The sequence below is a fragment of the Molossus molossus genome, unplaced genomic scaffold (genome assembly GCF_014108415.1).
Source record: "Molossus molossus isolate mMolMol1 unplaced genomic scaffold, mMolMol1.p scaffold_m16_p_5, whole genome shotgun sequence".
NCBI lineage: Eukaryota > Metazoa > Chordata > Mammalia > Chiroptera > Molossidae > Molossus > Molossus molossus.
This window is the reverse complement of record NW_023425388.1, coordinates 39,037,530-39,064,631: the sequence shown is the minus strand read 5'-3', so window position 1 is coordinate 39,064,631 and position 27,102 is coordinate 39,037,530. Positions and strand designations below refer to the sequence as shown.

Sequence of the window (27,102 nt, the reverse complement as noted above, 5' to 3'; positions counted from 1 at the left end):
CAAAAGTTAAAGACAAAGAGAATCTTAAAAGCAGCAAGAGAAAAGCAATTCATTACCTACAAAGGAGCTCCCATAAGACTGTCAGTGATTTCTCAAAAGAAACTTTGCAGGCCAGAAAGGAGTGACAAGAGATATTCAGAGTGCTGAAAAGCAACCACCTACAACTAAGATTACTCTATCTTGCAAAGCTATCATTTAGACTCAATGGACACGTCAACAGTTTCCCAGACAAGAAAAAGCTAAAGGAGTTCATCACCATAAACCAGTATTATATGAAATGTTTAAGGGTCTTCTTGAAGGAGAAGAACAATATGAACAATAAAATGGCAATAAATACATATCTATCATCAATTGAATCTACCAACAAAATGAGCAAGCAGAACAGAAAAAGACTCATAGATACAGAGAACTTTTTGTTGCTTGCCAAGTGAGAGGGGGCTGGGGAGATGGGTAACGAAGATGAAGGAATTAAGAAGTACAAATTGGTTGTTAGACTGATGAACCTCAAAGGGAAGGGGTGAGGGAGGGCAGAAAGGGATAAAGCAAAGAACTTGTATGCATATATGCATAACCAAGTGACACAAACAATAGTATGGGAAAGGCAGGAGTGGGGCGGGATTGGGGAGGAGGGAATCAATGGGGAGAAAAAGGGGGACAACTGTAATACACACAACAATAAAGATAAGTTAAAAATAAACATTTTACTGTTACAGGAATGTCCAAAGTAATCTCAGTTATAGTACTATTGTACTGAAAAGAGTCGTCTATCAATACAGTCTCCCATCATTTGTATGTGGCCTATCATTTGAGAACATTTATCATGTTGAAGAGAAAGCATTTTTAAATATATATATATATATATTTTACAAACAAGAAGTAAAAGATAAAAATCTCTGACTTTTTAAAAATCACTAATTTCTGTCTTCCTATTATGTCTTTTTTGGTGCCCTAAATAACTGGAGCTTAATCAATCAATAGTAAATAAGTATATCTATTGTTTACTTAAGACTAATTTCATTTGGTATACCCACTTATATATTACTTAAGAATCAAAATTTTCAGAAAGAACACTTAATCTAATACCATTATTTTACATATGAAACTAAGGCCAAGTGCATAAAGCTAACGTTAGATTCTAGGTAGTATCCTTATTCTTGGTTAAACTCTCTCAATAGTTTTTCTTCTTGCAGATACGCTGTCCCATATTCTGTTATTTCAGAGTTAAAGGTTAAAGTGTTAATCTGTTGAATATTTTTTCTCAGAATACTTAGGTATGTATTTTCAGTCTCTTGCCATGATGTAACCCTTAATTGTGCTGTCCATATTCTTAAGGCTTATATATCTCCTGAAGTCAGACAGTAGCTTTGCTGAAGTCATTACAGATTTCTAACCTCTAATATCAAGAGTATAATTCTATTAACAAATGAATTTTAATAAATGTGTCATTTGTGCAATGATGCAAGTCTATGTCTATCACATGTCTCCCCATTAATGATGAAGAAATTAAATTTTTTTTTAAATCCTCCCCGAGGACATTTTTGCATTTATCTTCAGATAGAGCAGGAGGGAGAAAGGAAGAGAGAGAGAGAGAGAAACATCGACGTGAGAGAGACACATCAACTGGTGCCACCCACACAAACTCAACCGGGGCCGGGGACAAACTGCAACCAAGGTATGTGCCCTTAATGGGAACCAAGCCCAGGATCTCTGGTCCGTGGGCTAACACTCTAACGGCTGAGCCAAACCAGCCAGGGCAAATTAAATCATCTTTTAAGTGACCTATATTTTATCCAAGAGATACTACAAGCTACTGATTTCTATAAGTCATTTAACTTGATAATTTGAATTTCTCATGTATCTTCACATTCATCTGTATAAGATAAAGATAATTATATATTCTATATGTATATATTCACAATGGCATTTGATTTTAAGAGGCTGGACTGAGAAAACTGGATTGGCTACTTGCCTGACAGAAAAAGCAACTTGATACAAACTCATTACTGCTTTCAGTTAGATAAAGGAACAGCAGAACAGAATACCCTCTATTTTACAAACAGCCAGGTCAAAAATCATCAATGAAAATCACAGGGTACAAGTCCCAAAATCTTCTCACTAAATCAGAGCCAGGGGAGCCATAAGGTTATGAGGACCTTTCTGTAAACTCGCAACTCAAAGAAATGTTTTATGTGTCTATACTTCTAAAAAATCTTTTCCATAACAACTTATCAAACCAGCTTTTCTCAATACACATTAAACTACAACTCTCCTGTATTCATAATTAACAAGTCATTAGAAATGTATAGGTTTCACTTGAATGAATTGCCATGGAGTTTAACTTTTCATCATAATAGTAGGTTAAAAACTTACAGCATCTGCTTTACAAATGGTGTTGGCTACATGTCGACACAGCATCTTGAGCCAGTTTTCTTTTGGAAGTTCCTCTGATGTCATCTGGAAACTGAGCAGCACATTTGCCTGCTCTGTTGGTGGCCTCACAAGCAAGGCAAAAGCATTATGGCAATCTAGGATTCCAGAATCATAAACATTAAGTGTTATTCTTGGAAAATGATAGATTTATGCAAGTTTAGTTCTCTGAGACCAACAATATTCCAATGAAATGATCACTTCTCCATCCTTTCCACCCCCTCTCTTTTAATTGGACAAAGAGCATCACCATATTACATTAAAACATTAGAAAGAATTATGACAATAAGTACCATATGAGGAACCAACAATGACTTGACATTACATAAACAGTATTTTTCATGATATTTCAGATTTTATATGATGGAATTTTTAAATTAGGATGAAGCATTACTTAGAATCCTAGAATTTCAGTTTTAAAATAAAATGGCATTGCCCTGGCCGGTTTGGCTCAGCGGTTAGAGCGTTGGCCTGCGGTCCGGAGAGACCCGGGTTCGGTTCCCGCTAAGGGCACGTACCTTGGTTGCAGTTTGTCCCCAGCCCTGGTTGGGTCGTGTGGGTGGCAACCACTCGATGTGTCGCTTTCACGTCGATGTTTCTCTCTCTCTCTCTCCCTCTCACTCTATCTGAACAAAAATATCGAAAAATGTCCTCGGGTGAGGATAAAAAATAAATAAATAAATAAAATAAAATAAAATAAAATGGCATTGTAAGAATAATTTAAAAACTCAAGCTATTTAAATCAAGTTCAAAGAAACAAAATGTCCAAATATTAAAACTGTTACAAAATATTTTATAATCAAGATTCAGGACCTATTTTAAACAACAAAGCCTTCTATTATTATAATCCAAAAAATATGGAAATGATTTAAAATAAATGTACTACATAACCATTAATAATTCAGATTTGACAACAGAACAACGATAGCAACATAAGTTACTGTTCAAATTTTCTTTAATTGTTTCTATTAACTCAAAGCCTTTCATCATTAGACAATAGGATCAGTAATGAAATCAGCTTACACCATAAAAACGTATGCTTAACATCCAAAATAAGGCCATGCATACACATCACTAGGTCCAATTAAACAGATGATACTGTTTTGAGTAGGTATAAACTTTTGGCAATTTCAGGCCTTTAGCGAACCCTCCCTAACACTATCAAAGTTGAGGGTAAAAGCTTCCCTTAATACACATTTAACTCCATGTCAAAACTACCAGTTACTTTGGGTATATTTACTCATACACATCTATTCCTGATTATATCCTAACTGTATCCTTAACAATGCAGCCACTGGCAACAGGGAAGGTATAAGATGCGGAGCACAGGTAATAGACTGGTGATTTCTTTTGGATTCTGAAGAAATAAAATGTTTTCATGTGGGAACAGGCTAGGTTAAGGTAGATAGTACTTTCATTTGAAAAAAAAATTAAAAATCAAGTCAGTTCCTCGAGGTGGAGCTGGAATAAAAGTTATCAGAACTAACTATATGTAAAAATAACTTAGCAATATAAGCAAAACATAAGGGAGTGATTCAAAGTGATTTAGCCAATAGTTTATCAATAAGCATACCTTCTGTCTCTCTTATGTCCAACACCTTCTTAATTTGAGAAAGAGGCATTAGATGAATATGCTTAAGAGAAGCTGGGGGTCGGGTGTGGCCATGAGGACTCCTAAAAGTGCCAATAACTTTGTGGCGTTTCCTTGCTATCTGAGTATAGAAAAGAAGTCATTATCAGTAATATGAATAGAAACAAAGTCAAAATACTTAAAAATAAAAATAAATACTTAAAAATAAAATCAGTAATACGAATAAAAATAAAGGCAAAATACTTAAAAATAATACTTAAAAAATAAAGATCACATAAATCTTTATGCAGCTCACTTGACTATTAGTCATTCCAGAATTACTATGGGATAAGAAGTTAGGTAAAAATTTCATACATTTAATTGTGTAACAGATATGCTCATGTTTATATGATAGGAGTAAAACCCGGCCAAGGGACAGGATCTATGCAAAAAATCCTAGATGTTCAAAAAAAACTTAGGAGCAATGAGAGAACTAACACAATCAAAGAACTGAGAAACTTTCTTGAGTTCAAGAAGGAAAATAGTTGCTCTGGGACCTCTGTATTGGGTACAAAAAACAGCTGATATCAGTTTAAGAGCAGAATTCAAAATTATCTCAGATCCCGAGAATAAAGGAATAAACACAGAAAGGTTATGCCTCTCATATTTTCATACCGTTGAGAAAGAAGACAGTTACAAGGTAACTAAACACTACATTAAACAAATGATACAAATTATACACTTAAGCTTCTATGTTAAGATATAACTTTATCTAAACTGGGGATTCATACAAAAGGAAGAAATAGGTCAAGTAATGCTGGAAAAGCCAGGAGCAAAATCAGAAAGAATCCTGTGATTCATGATGTACTTGAGTTCTGTGAATTTCATAATGTCTTTACATTTACTGTTTTCATTTCTATGAAAGCCTGGTATGTTATTTGGGCTTTTTAAAAGAACATCTCTTTTGAGGGTATAATCATCAACTGAAAGACATTTATAGAAAATGTCTTAGATTAGGTTATTTAATTAATTGAGATTAACTGGTCACCATATGAATATGATAAAGTATGGCTGAGACGTATACCCTACCTAGTATTGGCTAATTAGAAAAGATCAAAAGGCATTCAGCATCACATTCATATTGAAGCAGAAATATGACACAGATCTATGTTACATATTAAATATTAAAAGTTCATTTACATTAATATAATAAAAATAAGCAACAGACAAATATTTAAATATACTTTTAAATAAATTTGGTTAAGCAAAATAAATAATTTTAAGGTTTATTTTTAAAATGGAAAAATAATGACAAGTGTTAATATTAATAACATATGCTAATACATCAAGGTAAAAAACTCAAAACAAATAAAATATAAAAAGGGAAATATATTATTAAATACTAAATTAGTTTAGCTTCAGTAAAACATCACCTGTCATATTTAAGAGAAGTCAATATAGATTTTATCCATTTTAAATGTTTCTAACTTTTACCATGCTCTTCATTCAAAATTTGCTAAGAGATTTTGTTTTTTGTTTTTTAAAATTTATTGATTTTAGAGAGAGAAAGGAAGGAAAGGAGGGAGAGAGAAACATCAATTTGTTGTTCTACTTATTTATGCACTCATTGGTTGATTCTTGTATGTGCCCTAACCAGGGATCAAACCTGCAACCTTGGCATATCAGGATGACACTCTAACCAATTTAGCTATCTGGCCAGGGTTGTTTGTTATTTTAGACAAACAAGCTAAAGAATGAGAGCTTAGGGTTATAAATCTTTAAGTCCAAATTTAATGTTAAGAAATAGAGCTGTTTCACAGTTTCTGTGATTCTGAGATAGGAAAGCTAAGAGAATAGAACAAAAAGTCACTGGTAAATGAAATGAGAGGTCAGGGTATTACATAATCGACTGGAAGCTACAGGGAATGACAAATGGTAGGAATGAGAGTAAAAGGTAAGTCAAGGAGCCAGTTATAGAAGACTTCATGGAATTTGAAGGGGATATAAGATAAAAAATTTAAAGTTAGCAACAACTCTCTCAGGATTAAGGAGATAAAAACCAGAATGGATTAGCAGGGAAGTACAGATAACCTAAGCAATTTGATGAATGGAGCCAGATGACCAAGGGATTTCAACTGGAAAAAACTAAAAAAGCTTTAAATAGAAGCTAACAATAGAAGTACTGAGCAACTATAAAAAGACAGTAAAACTCCATGGTAATGCAAACTGAGGTAAAATATGACTGATAACTGACCACCTATCTCCTGTTCTCAAACACAGAGCAGGCTAAATCTCTTATTATGGGATAGACAAGTAGTTCACATGACTTTTTATAACTTTCTCAGTTCTGGATATGGCCAATTGTGCACAGTATTTACACCATCATTACTTTTGCGTTTTGTAACATTCCTGAACAAATAAAAATATTATTTTTCACTAACCTCACAACAAAACTTTGAATTTAACATAAGTGAACTTTTGGTGACTGGGCATGACTTATTCTCTAAATAATTTTATATTGTATTTTATAATAATATACATGAGCCCTGGCCGGCACACCAGGTCTCAGATTTGATTCCCAGTCAAGGGCATGTACTTGGGTTGCAGGTTTGATCCCCAGCCCTGGTCAGAGCTCGTGCAGCAGGCAACCATCATCTTTCTCACATTGATGTTTGTTTCTCTTTCTTTATTTCTCTCTCTCTCCCCCCACCTATCCCCTCCCCTTACCTTCTCTCAAAAAAAAAAAAGCCAATGAAAAAAATATCCTCAGGTGAGGAATAACCAAAATAATAATATACATGATACAAAAGCACACACTAGAAGACAAGTTAGAAAAGGAAAAAAAAAAAAGAGCATTAGACTTAAAAAAAGGAAACCCATCAAATCACTTTAATGAAAGCAACAGAAAGATACCCTATAACAGAAATGTCAAATTAGTCATCTGGTTAATTAATATCCATTTTATCAAAATGAATAGTTTTATCTCCTGAGATGACAGAAAACATACTCCTTTGTATATATCCCCCATTAGGCTACTTAAATGTTTAAAAATACACTATTAACAGAATGAAAAAAAAAAAAAAAGTTGAAAAAGCAAACAAATATAATTCAGTTTGCCTGTAGAAATAATATGGGAGAAAAAAACTTTAACCTAGATGAGAATTTTAGAATTAGAATCACTGAATGTTATCTGATATACTGACTACTTACTCACTCTAAACCCTGCAGACTTAATAATCAGGGCATCATAATTCATGACTTAAATAACCAAGTTATCTCTCTTTTCAACAAAATTGACTTCTTCTTTTCTGGAAAAATCTATTTAAATTTCAAAATAAACTCATTTAGGAAATAGGAAGTTCCTAAAATTCTTGACTTAAGCATTTATTTGCATGGAAATAAGCTAAATTTTCATTCTGACTTAAATTTGAAGTCATGAAAATTTATCATACTTCTTATTATTAGGTCTTCTTCTAAATGCATTCCATTAATAAATAGTATTAAATCAACTGGTCTCAATAAAAAAAGTATAATTATTTAAGTTTATTTACTTTAAACGTATATATAATACTTTCATCAAAGTTTGGTTTTAGACATTCAAAGAAGTCACACAAATCAGCAGGGTTATGTACAACCTTACCTCCAGGCAGTCATTGAAGAGAAAGAGAGTCACTTGTTCTCCTCTGTCACAAGGGTGCTCACCTAGAGAAATTGTTTCCACTCGTTGGACTAAGCTTCGGTGAGAAGATAAAAGATTAGCCTGTATAGATTGAAAGTATTAATAGATCACATGGGAACAAGGAATTTTTTAAAGTAATAATTTAAAAGAAAGTGTGCCAAGATACTGTTTATATTTAAACTGTAGAATCTAAATAATAAGAAAGAGAAAATAAATTGGCAATCATCAAAAATGAATACTTACTGGGCATCCATCTACTTCATAAACAACATCAAAAATTTGCTTTTGAGCTTCAGTTTTTCTCTTATCTTCATTAATATGCCTGAAAATTAATAAGTTTATTTTCAAATTTTAACTTTTAAAACAACAGAATATGAAAACTACATACAAATACTTCTCATGTCACAGTAAAAGTCCTTCCAGTGAGTTTATCTTAATCCTGATAACTGAATCAGTTAAAATATTCCCTAGAAGTATCCCACTACATTAAAAAAATTCCATAGACCCTTCAGAAAAGTACGGTTTACTATAGTCCTCACTAAATTCTCTTTTTATTATACTCAGTATACACTTCCTAAAATACATGAAATATGTATAATCTTCAGGTTAACAGTTCTAGCAATAAATTCAGTTAAGGTTTTATTAAAGTCATATGCTTTTGGAGGTGATGGAAATGTTCCTTATCTTGATAGTAGTGATGGTTTTGTGGGAGTATATGTATGCCAAAATTAAACTATATTTTAAACATGTATAATAATTTCTTTAAAAAACATACTGAAACTACTAAAACAGATCTATAACAAATTAATGTTTATAAATTAAGTGTGTGTAATTAATGGTGTTAGGATCCAATTTTAGTTTTTTTTTGTTTTGCTTAAATGGCAAGGGCTAGTTAATTGGTGCTGTCTCAGTATTTCCATTAACAGATTATGGTTGTTTCAATCAAGCACAATAAGCATTTAATCCCTATGCTAAATCAGCATCACAATGCAACATTTAAATATTAGCTTATATAATTCAACATCTACTGGAAGTCTACTATGAGCAAACCATTTAAGACAGGAATATATTAGAAAGATTTGTAAGTTCTTGGGAAGCTTAAATAAAATGATGAAAAAAAATCTTTAATCACCAATCTTATTAATTTGGCTCATTATCCCTATAACAGCCCACTTGTCACTACTCTCAAGGAGGCAACAGGTCAAATGACTAATCTGTTCCCTGATTAGGTTACTTTATAATCTTTGTTTACCAAAATATATTGTTTATAAATAACAAATAACATATGCTATCATCCAAATAATAGTGGCAGAGTACACTACACACTAAACAGGCAAACTGAGCAAGTAACAACTTCTCAACTTTTCTCTTTTATGAAAATATATTAACATTGACTGCCTACTTCAAAGAGTTTGTTGAAAGAATCAAGGTAAATAGTGTCAGAGTTTGTTAAACCATGAAATGTTTAAAAAATTATTATCCTGGCCCCAAAGTAAATCAAAAGTATGAAGACTGACTGATGAACATATAAAATATGAATGTAAGTAAAAAGCAAAACATGCATAAAACTGTCAGTAGCAACAGAAACTCTAACTTAACTTGAGCATTATTTTACTGCTGGGCACTCACTCTCACAGCTAATAAAGTTCCTTGCTAAGAGCTCTTTTGCAAGTATTTTAAGAAACTATTTCATATTGAAGCACTTCATGGAATCTCAGAAATCTTTTAATTAAATCTATTAAATATGTTGATAATGTAAAGTCCAAAGATTTGACATGTTCTCGCCCTCCATGAGACAAAACAATACCAGCACAGTTTTCAATTCTGATCATAATTGTCTGAAAAGATCATGTCTGATCAAAACCATGTCTATAAGTTTAACAATCAAGGCCCAAAGTCAATGTCACTGAGTTTTTACTTTTCATTTCATTCCTTAAAATTCAAGGTTAAGAAGCCAAAAGCCAAAAGTAAAGTGAAAAAAGTATTGTAAACCTTTTCTTTTTATTTCACCATGGTCAAATTCCCAAGTTACATTTGGGCGGTTTATATGTATATGAAGACAAACACAAGCTACAACCAGAGGTATATAAAGAAAATGTCTATTAGTAAATTATAACATTTTCAAATATGTAAACCATTGTTACTCTCTGTGCATAATAGTTTAATACCTTAAGAAATAAATGTTTTTGATTAACCCATGTGTTCTTACAATAGCTTCTCATTTTAATGTGTAACTACAATATTAGAAAAATAACAAATATTTTAGAAATATTTGTTTATGTTTTTCTCTCCATTTATGACTCTAATTGTTCTATCAATGCCATTCTAAATCCAAGGAACAATAAAAAATTGGGGAAAAAAGCACTTACGTCATTACTTCCTTTAGTGATCCAATAGCTTTTTCTAGAGTGCTTTTGTCAGGATTTTCTTCAGCCGTGTGCTTCTTAAGATCTGTAATGATAAAATGTTACTTTCATGATTAACAAAAATTCAATAATTTTCCACTAAGACGTAAAAACACCACCCATCTTAATAGATATAGACTGATAATTTTTAAATACAAAATCCAACCTTTACTTTAAAAAAAATATTTATGCAGCATTCCCTCAAGAGCTTTCTTCCTATATGTGTTAAGGTTTCCACATTTTTTTTCTTATCTACTAATCTTGCAGAATAATACATAACTCATTATTTCACAACTATTTCAATTTCCTTCTAGTAAAGTTTGGGGATTTCTAGATTCCTTTAACACCCTCCATGAATGAAGACACCTGGTCCTCAATTAGCAGAGAAATCATTATATATGTTGTATTTCTACCCATGACTCCATCACAGAGAGCATCTGGTGTCCTTGGAGCAGGTTTTGTTGAGTTTACAGGTTCGTGGGATGCTTAAACTTTGACTGTTCTTATCCAGGTTGTTCATAATGTTCCCTTTGCTATATTCCACCTAATGATTCCCTAGTACTCGTTCACCTAATCTTTTAAGTGGATTGATAGAAGGCTTAGAAATCAAGTTTATTTTAATCATGACAACACTTGATGGATTTCTACAAGTATTTAATGAAACAATAATGAAGATAAGTAAGTAAGCAAAAAAACTACACTGCTTTGTAAAGTTAAAAGTATGACTGCTCATATATTCTCTTTATAATCTATAAAAGAGGACAGCTTTTAAAGACTAGGAAATAATTTTAGGCTAGTAATTTTAAGCCACATTAGACAACCTTAAAGAGAAAAATATTACCAACTTTTTAAGTTACTATTATAATTCATGTTAACCCAAATATGTTAAAGAGAATAACAGATTAAACAGTCACAAAATTAGCCTCCTTGTCAGCTATACTAACTACTGTAGTTAAGGTTTAAGAATCAAAATGCTGCCCTGGCCGGTTTGGCTCAGCGGTTAGAGCGTCGGCCTGCGGTCCTGAGATGGGTTCGGTTCCCGCTAAGGGCGTGTACCTCGATTGCAGTTTGTCCCCGGCCCTGGTCGGTTGTGCGGGTGGCAGCCACTCGATGTGTTCCTTTCACATCGATGTTTCTCTCTCTCTGTTCCTCTCTCTCCCTCCCACTCTACCTGAACAAAAAATGGAAAAATGTCCTCCGGTGAGGATAAAAAAAAAAAAAGAATCAAAATGCTTTATTACAGACTTACTCCTGTTAGTAGTTAAGTTTTCATACTTAAATTTTAAAAATAATATAAAAACTGACACTGTCCTAAAATATTCATTACTTTAGTCAGCTAAATGTAAAGGCATATATATATGCTTGTATTTTACTGAAAGCAAAATTTATTCAAAAAAGTTAACTCTCCGCTATAAAACTCCCTTCCCATAAGAGTGTTCTGCACATTCTTAAAAAAAAAAAAATCAGCATAAGACCAAGTATACAAAATTTTACTAAGATTCAGAAAAGAACCGTGAATCACATTCATGAAACACATGAATCACCTCTTGCCTTGCAATTTTGTGGGTGAATAGTATGTTTACATGAATGTAAATTGATTTTGAATTAATGACACACCATGAAATGTAAAGAGACTTCTAGTGGAGAGAGAAAAAGTACAATGCTAATCAATACAACTGACATCAGAACAAATAAAGCAATTTAGACCAGACTGAATTTTTGTAGCACCAGTTATTAAGATTATCCATAAAGATATTTTCTATGTAAAAGATATAAACTTTGATGCTGAAATCTAAGAAAATTATGGAAACAAAAATGAGTTTCAAACTTTTTAGAACAGAACAATTCCATAAAAACAACCAAAGTGGTCTAAAAAACAATCAGACAAGTACCATTCAAAAGTAACGCAACACTGGGTAACCTCTGCACTGGTCGGATGAGAAGTTCAACAAGGCTTTGCCGTCCACATTCTGGTTTAGCTTGGTTTATCTGAAAGGAATTAATTAATTCAACAATTTTTTAAAGGTTTTCTGAAAACATCAGGCACCTTACATTTATCAATTACATCTAATCATTAGTGCCCTGATGACTAATAGGAAAGGTGACGTGGTAGTTGTTCTCTGGCAGATTACTGTGGTTGAAATGACCTCCTGGCAAACCAAGGGTTAATTAAACATCTCAACCAGAGAATGAGTTCCTCTACACACTACTATATATCCCATCTTAAGTTGCTCATAAATCTACATTATTCACAAGGAGAAAACTTTTAAGATACTAATTATCTTGATACTACTGGATAAACAAAGTAAGGTGTTGCTAAGGAAAAAAATCATTAAAGGTAAAACAAAATCCTCCTGGAAATATTTTAGATGTTTGAGAACTAAAACATGTATAACTTAAGAATAATAATAAAAAAAATCATAAACAGCACTCTCATTCACTTAGCTGCCTCTTGGACCCCACTAACTAGTATGTCAAATTTTCAGAAGCTGAACATCACTACTACTCTCAGGTACAGCTGAAGCTAACAGACAACATTAAAGTGTTCTTACATGAATACATTTTTACTAAAAGCATAATTTTAATAAACTTCAGAAATTATTCTCAGATTTTTATTTGAAGGAATGTAAATTACCTTCAGAAAAGCATGAAATCTTGGTTTCTGTTTTTCACACTTAATAATTGTTTCCTTGCTCATTTCAAAGAAGTTTACAAAGGGAGGGTAGGTTTTCACCAAATCTTTTGACTAGTAAGAAGAAGAAAAAAGCATTAATTTTAATGCATGTCACCCTTAGACAATGAAACGTGAAGTCAAATAATCAAGTCACAATGTGACATATTCAATGTAAAAGTTTCCAAGTTTCTTCTCACGTTAAATGCAAAAATTTATAAACTTCTTACTAATGAGTGAGTTTATTGCTAAACAAAATGCATCAGTTGGTACACACAGCCTAGAATCTGAAAAGTAAAGACCAAAAAGAAACAAAAGTATATTAAAGTTTTTGTAAAGATGTAAACATGACAAGTTTAAAAACTTCTATAAATTTAATTCACAACAAAGAACAACATACAATAAATGGTGTTAAGGAAATTTGACAGCCACATACAACAGAATGAAATTAGACCACTATCTTATACCATACACAAAATGGATTCAAGACTTGAATGTAATGCCCTGGCCAGTTTGGCTCAGTGGTTAGAGTGTAGGCCTGCAGTCCAGAGAGGCCTGGGTTCGGTTCCCGCTAAGGGCATGTACCTCGGTTGCAGTTGGGTCATGTGGGAGAAAGCCACTCAATGTCCCTTTCACATAGATGTTTCTCTCTCTCTCTCTCTACCCCACTCTATCTGAACAAAAAAAAAAAAGGAAAAATGTTCTCGGGTAAGGATGAAAAAAAGAAAAAGACTTGAATGTTAGACCTGCAACTATAAAATTGCTAGAAGCAAACATAGGAAGTTAAGCTCCTTGATATGGGTTCTAGTGATGTTTTTGAGGATCTGACTCCAAAGGCAAGGGAAACAAAAGCAAAAATAAACAAATGGGACTACATCAAACTAAAAGGTTTCTGCACAGTGAATAAAATCATCATTAAAATGAAAAGGCATCTTACTGAATGGAAGATATTTGCTAACCATACATCCGATAAGGGGTTAAAATACAAAATACAAAAAGAAGTCATGCAATGCAACAACGAAAAAAACCCTGATTTAAAAAAAGGGCAGGAAGATCTGAATAGACATTTCCCAAAGAAGACGTACAGATGGCAACAAGCACATGTAAAGATGTTCAACATCACTAAATAATCAGGAAAGTGCATACCAAAGCCACAATGAGATACCACCTCACACCTGTTAAAATAATTATTATCAAAAAGACAAGAAATAAAAAGTATTGGAGAGGATGTGGAGAAAAGGGAACTCTGTGTACACTGTTGGTAGGATTAAGTGGTGCAGCAAGTATAGAAAACAGTATAGAGATTACTCAAAAAATTAGAACTACCATATGATCCAGCAATTCCACGTCTGCATATTTATCCAAAGAATGTGAAAACACTAATTCAAAAAGATATATGCACCCCTATGTTCATTGCAGCATATTTACAATAGTCAAGGTGTGGAAACAACCTAAGTATCCATCAATGGAATATTATTCAGCCATTAAGAAATAAAATCTTACCATTTATAAAAACATGGATAAAACTTGAGGGTATATGCTAAGTAAAATAAGGCAGAAAGATAAACACAAATACCATATGCTTTCACAAAAAATTGAAAAACAAAATCAATAGCTACAGAGAACAGATCAGTGGTTACCAAAGTAGAAGGGGTTTGGGGGATGAGCAAAGGAGGGGAAGGGGTCAATTGCATGGTGATGGATAATTACTAGACTCTGTAAGTATATTCAGATACTAAACTATGTTGTTCACCTGAAACTTATATAATAAAAAAGTCTTTAAGTTCAGAATATAGTAATTAGAATTGATCTATGCAGAACCTAAGACCATGCTATTAGTTACTGAAGGATCCAAACTATCATTAAAAGATCAATTATATTACCTAAAAATACAAACAAAAAGAGAAAAAATGTCTTGACCAATTGAGGACACTAACAGGTATCAAAAAGATGTGAGAATAATGTACATATTTGGAATTCTCCACCAACCAGAACAAAATCTCAGAGAATATATGATAAAGATGGAAGTTAAAAAACCTCAGAAAACTAAAGTAAATATGCCAGAACCTAAGGCACTGAAAATTTTAAGTCACATTCAAAAAGATCGAAAGAAACTTATAAATCCTATTCATATCACCTCATTCAAAATGAATTTACTTTATTTGAAAAACTTAAACTATATTGTTCTTATCCTAAAGAAAAGCAGTTCGTCAGAAGCTTTTATGCAGAGTAGAACATAATGACAGCAAAAAGTAATGTAAACTAAGAAAAAGAAAAATAAACACTCAATTATAGAAAATTTTAAAAAATCATTAATCTATGGCCATTTGTGAAGGACAAGTAACTTGACATATAGTAAAATGATGATAACATAGTACATATACAACAGTGTTCCTAACAATGACCTTGAGCTATCGAAAGTGTTAAATTTTATATTTTACAAACACAATGATTTCAAAGTTTTAAAAGCTCTCACACATTTAAACAAGTTAATTTTCATTTCGTGCCAATCCTTTGATACAATACTTTAATACAAAAAAATTTTTAAAGAATATAATAATAAAAAAAAAAATGCTTACATATTTAAGAAAGATGTCACCAATGCTTTTACTCTCATCCCAATTAACAATGAGGTCTTCAAGATCATCCTGAAAGAACATAAATTAAATCATTTATAAGTGAACTTGATCACCCCTTAAATCTTTTATCATTTTCAAGATATTCATTTTGAAGGTGCTTTATAGAATGTCTTATTTTGATGTGCAAAACAATAACACATTCTTTCTCCTCCACAAGGAATTAACTTGTTAACTTGAGAAAATATCCTTTGAAAAATCATTAAGAAAATATAGAGTATCAAGCCAATAAGACCTAACTTCTCAATATGATGTGACAATTCAGTATCTTTTCTTATTAACTATAAAGCTGATTGACATTACTTATTACAGAAATTACTTTTAATCCTGCTGCAGAAGCATCTTATTTAACACCAGCCATTAGAAACTAATCTATAATAAAGGTCAACAAACTTTACTTAAAGGGCTAAATGATAAATACTTTAAGTTTTAAAGGCCATATGGTTTCTGTCACAATACTGAACTCTGTCTTTGTAGAGTGAAAACAGCCATAGACAATATATAAATAGTTGAGTGTGGCTGTGTCAATAAAACTTTCTTTACCAAAATCAAACTTTACCAAAATCCAAAACTGGCTAGATTTGGTCCCTTGACCATAGTTTGCTAATCCGTGGTCTTAACTCTAATTGAAATTCTAAGTGAGTTGAAAGTAGAAATTAATCAATTAGCCCTTACACCAAGGGTTCTCAAAGTATCCACAAACCCCATAGCACACCTTTTTAGTGGGATCCATGAGATTCAAACTATTTTCAATTACCATATTAAGGCATTATTTCACCTTTCCACTCTAATTCACACACAAGCATAAAAAAGTTTTCTAGAGGCCACATCATGTGTGATACTGCAACAGACTGAATTAAAAAACACATATGAGAAACAATTTCCTACTAAGTCAGACAGAAAAAACGTAAAACAACATCACTCTTCCACTATTTGGGAAATTAATTATTTTTTATAAAAAATGTTATTTATGCTACGATGTAATGAGTTATTATTAAATATATTAATCTATTTTAAATCAGATATCCACACACAAAAAGATAAACCTTCAGCTCACCCAAAAATTACCTCAAAATGAATTATAGACCTAATTGTAAAAGCTAAAACAATACAACATTTAGAAGAAAACATAGGAGAAAAAAGGTTAGGCAAAATTTTCTCAGATATGATCCCAAAGGGCAGTACATGGGGAAAAAAAAAAAAAAATGGGTGGAATGGACTTCATCAAAATTAAAAACCTATACTTCACAGAAACTATTAAAGTATAAACTATTATACTTCGAGAGACAGCAGATTGGGAGAGAATATTTGCAAAACATATAGCTGATAAAGGACTTGTATCTAAAATTCACAGAGAATCTTTACAAATCAATAAGACAACAAACACAATCAAAACATGAGTAACAGATCTAAGCACAAATTTCACCAAAGATAATATACAAATGGGTACAAAGCACAGGAAAAGATGCTCAACATCATTAATTATTAGGGGAAAGCACCTCAAAACCAAAATGAGGTACCTCATATCCTAGAATGGCTATTTAAAAAGGATAAGTATAAGCAAGAATGTGGAGAAATTTGAACATCATATATTACTGCTGAGAATGTAACATGATGTTAAAAAGCCTGCAGTTTCTCAAACATTTTAAATATAAGATGACTAATATGACCCAAAAAGTCCACTCCCAAGTATCTACTGAAGGGAAATGAAAGCATGCCTACACAAAATTTGCACACAATGTTCACAGCAGCCTTATCCATAATAGCCCAAAACTGGAAACAACCTAAATTTCCATCAGCTGGTAACAATAAAGAAATGTAGCATAGCCTGGCCAGTGTGGCTCAGTGGACTGAGCGTCATTCCACGGACTGAGAGGTCCCAGTTCAATTCTCGGTCAAGGCAAATGCCCGGGTTGCAGGCTTGATCCCCCGAGGGGGAGGGAAGAATGCTGGAGACTGATCCATGTTTCTCTCTCACATGGATGTTTCTATCTCTCTCTCCCTTCTTTTCTCTCTAAAAAATCAATAAAAACATATTTTTTTAAAAAATGTAGCATAGTCATATAAAGGACTATTATCTGGCCATACAAAGGAACAAACTATTAACATGCTACATCACTAATGAAATTTAAAAATATGCTAAGTAAAGGAAGCCAGACATAAGACATCACAAAATATATTTGCATTTATATGAAACATCATAGACAGAGAGGAGATTAGCAGTTGCATTAACTATAAATGGGCATAAAGGATCTTATTGGGGGAGTGAAAATGTTCAAAAATCAATAAATGGCGACAACTACATCACTTGTCTAAGTTTTTAAAATCACTGAATGTATATTCAAAATGTGAATTAAAAGACATAGAAAATGTATCTCAATAAAGCTGTTTAAAATATGATGCATCTGTCCGGCCGGTGTGGCTCAGTGGTTGAACATCGACCCATGCACCAAGAGGTCGCCAGTTCCATTCCTGGTCAGGGCACATGCCCAGGTTGTGGGCCTGATCCCCAGCGGGGAGCATGCAGGAGGCGGCCAATCAATGTTCTCTCTAATTGATGTTTCTAGCTTTCTCTTCCTTTCACTTCCTCTCTCTCTAAAATCAAAGAAAAAAAATTTTTTTAAATAAAAAAAATATGATGCATCTTAAAAAATATTTTAAAATTTTACATTTAAATTTCAAATACAATTAAACCCACATAAAGGCGCCTCAATAATTTTTTAGAAGGAAAGACATCTTAAGACCAAATAATTTAAGAGCCATTCTCATACACTAAGAAATTCAGAAAAGTTCAAAAGAAGAAAAAAATTCCTTCTGACAGTATAAAAGTTAACTCAAAGGAAGAATACTTAAAAGCCTACAACTCAAGAACTAAGATTTAACTATTTAAAATATTTGAAAGAAGCAAATGGGAGAATATAAACTAGTGGATTCTGGCACGAACTAGCTAGTTTTAAATATTGGCTCTAGCACTTCTTAGTTCTGTACCCTTGGGCAAGTTACTTAACCTATTAGTGCATCAAGTTCTGAAAAATTAGGATTCCTATCTGATAAAGGATTAAATTTGTTAATACTTCTTCAGCACTTAGAAGAATCCCTAACAGATAGTGGTGCTCAATAAACTATTATTAACTATATTTTCCTATGTATTTAATATAATGTAGGGGGGATATTTGCAAAACTGTGATGCAAAAGAGAAAAACTTATAGCTCTGACAATATAATGGTATGCTTTTTTCCTCCACATTCTTATGTCTTATTATAGCATATTGTTATAATTGTTCAATTTTATTATTAGTTACTGTTGTTAATCTCTTACTGTGCTTCATTTGTAAATTAAACTTTATTATGGGTACGTGTGTATAGGAAAAACATAAGTATATATAGGGCTCAGTACCATATGCAGTTTCAGGAATTCACTGGGGATCTCAGAAAATGTCCCCCTGATCCCCAAGGATAAGGATTACTGTATACCTTTTGTAACTCAAACTGTGTTATTGTCTGCTTCTGCAGAGCCCAACCAGAAACAAGGATGACATCAACCGGAGCAGTAATTCTCTACTACAGATGGCTGTATATACTTATATAAGAACATTGCTATCAAAAAGCAAAATAATCTCTAGGCACTCAGAAAAACAGTCCACTCTGTTTCTGGTTAAACTTTAATTCCAAATGCTTGTTGATTAAATAAAGATTTCTCCCTTCATTGTTAGTTCAGGAACTAAGTTATAAAGGAACTAAGTAAGGTCTCAGATAACAGTTGTGAACCAGTATTCAAATTTAAGTTCGTCTGACTCCAGATTCCATGTCATTTCACATGATCTATACACCATAGTTCCTACCCATTAGAAACGCAGAGTTAATTGGGAAGTGAACGAGCCCCCAAGAGCATTATTCATAGTGCCATCATTCTTACAGTTTCTGTGGAAAAAGGCTTGACCCAATTTAGGATAGACACTGAGACACAGCTCCTTCTCCTTGTCCATAAAACATCAGGAATTCTCCATAGGATTTTCCCAACTTTACCTCCTGGCCACCAGAAAGGAGACTCTCTATAGTTCTAAGACATAGAACATAGTTCCCAAAGCCTATTAGAAAAGTAGAGGAAGTGACAAATAGATGAGATTAAGAAAACTAAAGCTACTTTTTTCTTTTCTTCCTCTTTAAGTTTCTTTCTGTACTGTTATCAACTACTTTTATATAAGATAGGTTTCTCTTTTACCTAGCTCACTGCACAATATATCCAATTAGCAGATTCCCCAGTACACACTTGTTCCTGAAACAAGTACAAGGGACCTTAAGATTTACATTAACAATGGATAAACACAAAAAAGAAAAAGTGCTCCCTACAATCCCTCCCTTTCTCTTTTGTTTCATCATAGTTCCATACAAATATAGGCATTTGTACCTCACAGACCAATATTAATCCTGAAAAAAAAAAAAATCACTTAGAAAAAGAGAGAGATTGATAACAATCTCAAAATTTCTCATCAATCTAAAGATCATCAGCAAACTAGAACTTGGAGGCAAATCAATAAAGCAGAAAGTGCCCACATAATATCTAGATGAGAAAAATACAGAGTTCCAGTCCTGATACAGACATTTAAAAGTAGCATGACCATCACTCAGCAAACATTTATTGACAGAAATCTAAGTGCCAGACACAGTGGTTGTAAATACAGTGGGTAAAAAAATGGGTTTAATCCTTTACAAAACTTCTGAATGTTAATTTACTCATCTTCTGAATTTAGTTTATTATTAATATGAAATGCTATTGTTATTTATTGAATGCTCAGTGTCAGACACTATGCTTTCGTGACTTATAAACAGGTTAAAAAATAAATAAAAATTTCATAACTACCCATGAGTCAGGTACTATCCCATTTTGCAGATAACAAAACTGAAGCACTTAAAAGTCAGTCAGCTGACTTCAAACCCAAATCAGCTTAATTCCATAGTCCATATGCATAACCATGAAATATAGTTGACCCTTGAAAAACACAGCTTTGAAGTACACAGGTCCACTTACATGCAATTTTTTTCAATAAATATACAGTCCACTCTCCATATCCCCAGGTTTCACATCAGTGGATTCAACCAACCATGATCAAAAGCAGCATCTTCTGTATGTGGTTAGGAATTCTCGAATACAAGGGGCCAACTGTATGCATTGTTCTGTGCCATTTTATATAAGGAACTTAAGTATCACCAGATTTTGGTATCTGTATGGGGGTCCTAGAACCAATCCCCCAAGGATATTAAAGGATGACTTGTAGTTAAGCTTTTGGGAAGTTAAAAGTTATACTCAGATTTTTTACTGCACAGGGAGGTGCTCCTAACCCCAGCATTGTTTAAGGGTCAATTGCACAGACACAAGTGTTTCTCGGGTATACCATATTAATGAGATGACATGGAAAATTGTACAAATGTAAAACACATTTATAGGGTTTATTCATAATATACCCTACAACATGATTGTCTACACCATGATCTAGAAGTAATATAGCATTAATAATAGTCAAGACATGAAAACAACTTAAGTGTCCCCTGATGAAGGACTAGGTAAAGAAAATGTGGTAGCTTACAATAGCATATTATTCAGCCATTTAAAAGAATGAAATCCTGCCCTGGCCAGTTTGGCTCAGCGGTTAGAGCGTCGGCATGCGGTCCGGAGAGACCCGGGTTCGGTTCCCGCTAAGGGCACGTACTTCGGTTGCAGTTTGTCCCCGGCCCTGGTTGGTCGTGCGGGTGGCAGCCACTCGATGTGTCCCTTCACGTCGATGTTTCTCTCTCTCTCTCCCTTACTCTCTCTCCCTCCCACTCTATCTGTACAAAAAATGGAAGAATGTCCTCGGGTGAGAATAAAAAATAAAAAAAAAATGAAATCCTGTCATTTGCAACAACATGGATGAACCGTGAAGGCATTATGCCAAGTGAAATAAATCATAAAAAGACAAAAACTGTATAATCTCACTTATATGTAGAATATAAAAACAAAAACAAATCATAGATACAGAGAACAGACTGGAGGCTGCCAGAGGGAGGGGGTGGGAGGTGGATAAAATAATTAATGATAGACAAAAAGTATAAATTTCCAACTATGAGATAAATAAGTCTTTCAGATATAATGTACAGCATGGTGATTATAGTTAATAATACTGTACTATACATGCAAAAGTTGCTGAGAAAGATCTTAAAAGTTCTCACAAAGAAAAAAATTGTAACTATGTGTGGTGATAAGTGTTAACTAAACTTATTGCGGTGATCAGCAATATATACATATATCAAATTAATACATTGTACACCTAAAACCAATACAATACTATATGTCTATTATATTTTATTAATATATATTTTTTAATTCTCACCCAAAGATTTTTTTTTTTTTTTCATCCTCACCTGAGGACATTTTTCCATTTTTTGTACAGATAGAGTGGGAGGGAAAGAGAGGAAGGGAGAGAGAGAGAGAGAGAAACATCGACGTGAAGGGACACATCGAGTGGCTGCCATCCGCACGACCAACCAGGGCCGGGGGACAAACTGCAACCGAGGTACATGCCCTTAGCGGGAACCGAACCTGGGTCTCTCCGGACCGCAGGCCGACGCTCTAACCGCTGAGCCAAACTGGCCAGGGCCAAAGATGTTTTTATTGATCTTAGAGAGAGTGGAAGGGAGGGAGAGAGAGAGAGAATATTGACGTGAGAGAAATATCGATCAGTTGCTTCCTTCAAACACCCCAAAAGGGAGCTGAATCCAAAACCTGGGTATGTGCCCTGACCAGAAATCAAACCCGTGACCTTTCTGATGCACAGGACGATGCTCCAACCAACTGAGCCACTCCGACCAGGGCAATTCTAGCTCTTTTTTTGTTTTTATTTATTTATTTATTTATTTTTTTTATCCTCACCCGAGGACACTTTTTCATTCTTTGTTCAGATAGAGCAGGAGGGGGAGAGAGAGAGAGAGAGAGAGAGAGAGAGAGAGAGAGAGAGAGAGAGAGAGAGAAACATCGATGTGAAAGGGACACACCGAGTGGCTGCCACCCGCACGACCAACCAGGGCCGGGGACAAACTGCAACCGAAGTACGTGCCCTTAGCGGGAACCGAACCCGGGTCTCTCCGGACCGCAGGCCGACGCTTTAACCGCTGAGCCAAACCGGCCAGGGCTGGTTTTTTTTTTAAAAAAGATAGCATAAGAGTTTAGGAGAACAGACTTTGAAACTAGACATAAAAGGGTACAAATCCCAGATACAGCACTTACTAGATAACTGACTTTGGAAAAATTATTTAATCTCTGTCTGTAGTAGTTTTGCATCTGTAAAATGCAGACAATAACAATAACAACTTTTTAGTCAAGTTCAATTGACGTGGTAATTTGAAAAAAAAATTTTTGATTAAAAATATCTGCTATGTATAAAAAAGACAAAGAAAATACAGCAAATGTTTAGGAGTACCTGGGTGATTGGATTATGAATATTTTCAAGTCTTTTTTTCCTTTCCTCCTGGTTTTAAAATGTTTGACAGCATGCGTTCATTTAATGGTGGAAAAAGTACAGGCTTTGAAATTTTTAAGTGTGTGACAAACTTGAAATCAGCTAAAAACAACTAAGAGCTGAAATACTAGTAATCCAACTTTTCAGAAGAAGCTTCAAGAAATGTTACACATGAGAAAACTAAAGGGTAACAATCATTTTCAAAGGTCCAATGAATCAGAGAATATGACTTTCTGAATTTATGATCCTGTACACATAAGAAGTAGAACATTTTATATTACAAAGAAACTTGCACAACCAGACTGGCTAAATGACTGACACAGAGACAAATTGATCCACAAACTAATGGTAGAATACCAAGATGAAAACCTACTTGCCTTCCCATTCTACCTTTATGCCTCTCACACTTATGAAACAAAAAACATTCCAGAATACTTTCCACTTTAAATATTCAGAACCCTAACCGGAAATAAGAATAAACTAGCCTGAGACGCTGTAGCATTTTAAGAAAATAAAAATTCCTTCAGTGCTCCCTTTATATCTAGAAATAACTGAAATATATAAGGGTTTTGATAAATATAAAGTACAAGTATTTGATAAATTGCATTTTTATTAACTTATAGATCTTTTGTATTTTTGTGTGTACTGTGCAGTGAAATCAAAAGTAATTTAACGTATTTGTTCGAAACATTTTATAATTCAGATTAATCTTTTTTACTACAATATGGAATAAACATTAATATGGCTGATTTTTGAGGAGAAAAACTGATGAATTGTGCTCAAGAATCACATAAAAAAAATACGAGGAAATAAAGCTAAATGACTTTTAAGAGCTCAGCTAACCCTGCCCAAAATTACTTTACTATGAATGATTGATACCTGGAAATCATGGACCCCCTTCATTTAAAATAAAAATCATTAAAAAGAGAATAGTATTTTCTTACATGATTTTAGCATTTATCTAACTATAGAGAATTGAATGAAATGAACTCTAAGTCACTTCCAGCTTCACAGTTTTTCAAATAAGCCAAAGCAAAACAAAAACATGCAATCCAAGAGGAACAATAGCAGACAAATAGCACTAGCAACTACATGTCTCTATAGAAGACTTGTAAGGTCTTAATTCCTTATTTTCAGGATTAAAATAAAAAAAAGCAAACAACAAATATTAATGCACTGCAGCAAAGGACAAATCATTCAAAGGAATAAATGAGAAGTTTTAGATATAAAATTTATTTAGCTTATCAGAAGTATCTGAAAAATCATAATAAATATACACAATCGAAAAAACTGCTATGAATCTAACATATACAAACTTACCTTTATCTTAGTGTGCACATCAAAGATATCTGGGATACTACCAAAAATAGTCTTAATCTCTTCTGGTGCAAGGATAGGCCCACCACGTTGCCCTTCTTCTTCCAATGGTACCTGAAATAACTAAAAGGTAAAAAAAAAAGACGAGTTTAGGTAGATTATGGGGAAGGGGGAGGGGGGGGGGAAAGCTAACACATAGTGATAAAGAGAAGATTAAAATGTTGATGAAAAAGAAAAAAAAAGTTTTAAATACTTCTCTATAAACTTGAGGCCTTTATTTTCTTTAAAATATTTTCTACTTTATCCTATTAATTTATATATCTGTGTGTGTGTGTGTGTGTGTGTGTATACTCTTGTAATAAAATGTTATGTTAGAATCTAATAAAAATATATCATACAGTTCTATAAATCATTAAAACTGATAGTATGATACAAGAGTAGTTTCTATTTTTATTCAAGTTACTAAGGACGAAATCAATAAGCAATCAGTTATTTCCAGATATATACTTACTATAAGTACTAAATGTTTTTAAATGGTAGCACAGAATCTTGGTTGGGTGGGGAATGTACAATCCTCAGGCCGTATGGCCCACGAAATCAATATCAGCTAATACCACACACTTCACCAAATTAGCCTGACCAAATATAGCAGGCTCATTTTTAAGTTGATAATTTTGTATGACCCTCAGATGATGTTATAAATATCCAAATGGCCCTTGGCAGAAAGAAGGTTTCCCACTCCTGGAGGGAAAGAGACTAGATTTGAAGCAGAAAACCATGTTGTTGCTTCAATCAATCTAAAAAAGTAAAAGATAAACAGCTCCTGGAACTAATATGTGAATATAACAAAGTCACAGGATAAAAGGTTAGCACACACATGCACAGATGCACAGAGGACAGAGATACATCGATCTTATTTCTATATACCAGTAATGTACAAAGGAAACAAAAATTTAAAAAGCATCACGTACAATAAAACATTAAAATACTGAAGTATAAACATACAGCAGATCCTCAAATAACATCCTCTCATTATTAACAGTTGATAAACTTAACTCTTAGTCTATGATAAAATTAGTGTTACCATATGTCATTTTGCTTAAAGTCGCAGAACCTATTGACTGTGTTAACTGAGAACTTACTAAAATAAAACATGTATATGATGCTGAAAGCTAAGGATGCTGATCAAAGAAATCAGAGAAGATCTAAGTAAATGAGAACATAGCGGTGGATAGAAAGAATCAACAGAGTAAGAATGTCAATTCTCCCCCAAATTGATCTACGGATTAACCCAATACCTATCAAAATTCCAGGACATTTTGTAGATTAAAAAAAAACAGATTCTGAAAATGTATATGGAATGGCAAAGGAACTTCTTAGTATAAAGCTGCAGTATTAAAGACTGTGTAGTACTGGTGAAGGGAGAAACACACAGGATCAATAGCAGAGAATAAAGCCCAGGAACAAACCCACACAAATATGAAATTTGTTTACAAAAATACAAAAACAATTCAATGGAGGAAAGCTAGTTTAACAAATAGTACTAGAACACCATTTGCTACAGACAAAAAAATAAACCTCAGCCTAAATATAACTAAAGTGTGGTCTATTTTTAAAAATCAGATAAATTGGACTTCATCAAAATTAAAAACTTTTTTAGACACCTCTCCAAACAGGACATACAAATGGCTAAGAGACATATGAAGAAATGTTCATCATCACTAATCATCAGAGAGATGCAAATCAAAACAACAATGAGGTATCACCTCACACCGGTCAGAATGGCCGCCATCAACAAATCATCAAACAACAAGTGTTGGCGAGGGTGTGGAGAAAAGGGGACTCTAGTACACTGTTGGTGGGAATGCAGACTGGTGCAGCCACTATGGAAAACAATATGGTGTCACCTCAAAAAATTAAAAATTGAACTCCCATTTGACCCAGTGATCCCACTTCTAGGAATATACCCTAAGAAGCCTGAAACACCAATCAGAAAGAATATATGTACCCCCATCTTTGTAGCAGCACTATTTACAATCGCTAAGATCTGGAAACAGCCCAAGTGCCCATCAGTAGACGAATGGATTAAAAAGTTGTGGTACATATACACAATGGAGTACTACGCAGCGGTAAGAAAGAAAGATCTCTTGTCCTTTGAGACTACATGGAGGGACCTGGAAAGTATCATCCTGAGTGAAACAAGCCAAGCAGAGAAAGACAAATTTCATATGATCTCACTGATTTCTGGAATATAATGAACATAACAGTTTGAGGACAATCCCCTAAGGAGTGGGGAGCTGAGAGAGGGATGAACAACAGAATTTATATGCATATAGGCATGAACAGTGGACATGGACAACAATCGGGGGAAGGGGCGGGGAGGGAAGGGGGAGGGGGGAACCACTGGGGGAAAAAAGGAGAATCATTTGTAACAAAAATTATTCAATAAAAAAAAAAAAAAAAAAAAAAAAAAAAAAAAAAAATTAAAAACTTTTTTTGGATTTCTGGTCAAGATGGCGGCGTAGGTAAACACAGTACTCGCCTCCTCCCACAACCATATCAAAATTATAACTAAACTACAGCACAACCATCATTCAGAACTGCCTGAAATCAAGCTGAATGGAAGTCCTACAACTACGAAATTAAAGCAGCAGCCACATCCAGACTGGTAGGAGGGGCAAAGGCGCGCCGACAGGCAGGTCCCTCACCCACATGTGGCGAATAAAAATCAGGAAGGACACCTCAGCTGGGAGGGTCCTCCCTGAGGAGGGAGGGGTCCTGTCCCACACCAGGCACACAGCTCAGGGTTCCAGTGCCAGGAAGAGAAGTCCTTATAACTTCTGGCTGGAAAAACCAGCAGGAACTGAGGCTGAGGGAAGCTGAGGCTGCTGGAGCCCCAGGCAGC

At 33.8% G+C, this 27,102-nt stretch overlaps 1 protein-coding gene across 5 annotated transcripts in view; it reads right to left on the bottom strand.

Annotated features, from left to right (window-relative positions):
- Nucleotides 1–27,102, bottom strand: part of ECT2 (epithelial cell transforming 2) — a 64,715-nt gene that overhangs the window by 14,838 nt on the left and 22,775 nt on the right. For all 5 annotated transcript variants that reach the window (XM_036242712.1, XM_036242709.1, XM_036242710.1 and 2 more), the window contains 9 exons: nucleotides 24,201–24,320; nucleotides 15,332–15,400; nucleotides 12,717–12,827; nucleotides 11,974–12,070; nucleotides 10,046–10,127; nucleotides 7,920–7,998; nucleotides 7,638–7,757; nucleotides 4,001–4,139; nucleotides 2,371–2,525 (listed from right to left, as the gene is read on the bottom strand). In XM_036242712.1, coding sequence (XP_036098605.1) covers nucleotides 2,371–2,525; nucleotides 4,001–4,139; nucleotides 7,638–7,757; nucleotides 7,920–7,998; nucleotides 10,046–10,127; nucleotides 11,974–12,070; nucleotides 12,717–12,827; nucleotides 15,332–15,400; nucleotides 24,201–24,320 — 972 coding nt within the window. The remainder of the gene's footprint in view (nucleotides 1–2,370; nucleotides 2,526–4,000; nucleotides 4,140–7,637; nucleotides 7,758–7,919; nucleotides 7,999–10,045; nucleotides 10,128–11,973; nucleotides 12,071–12,716; nucleotides 12,828–15,331; nucleotides 15,401–24,200; nucleotides 24,321–27,102) is intronic.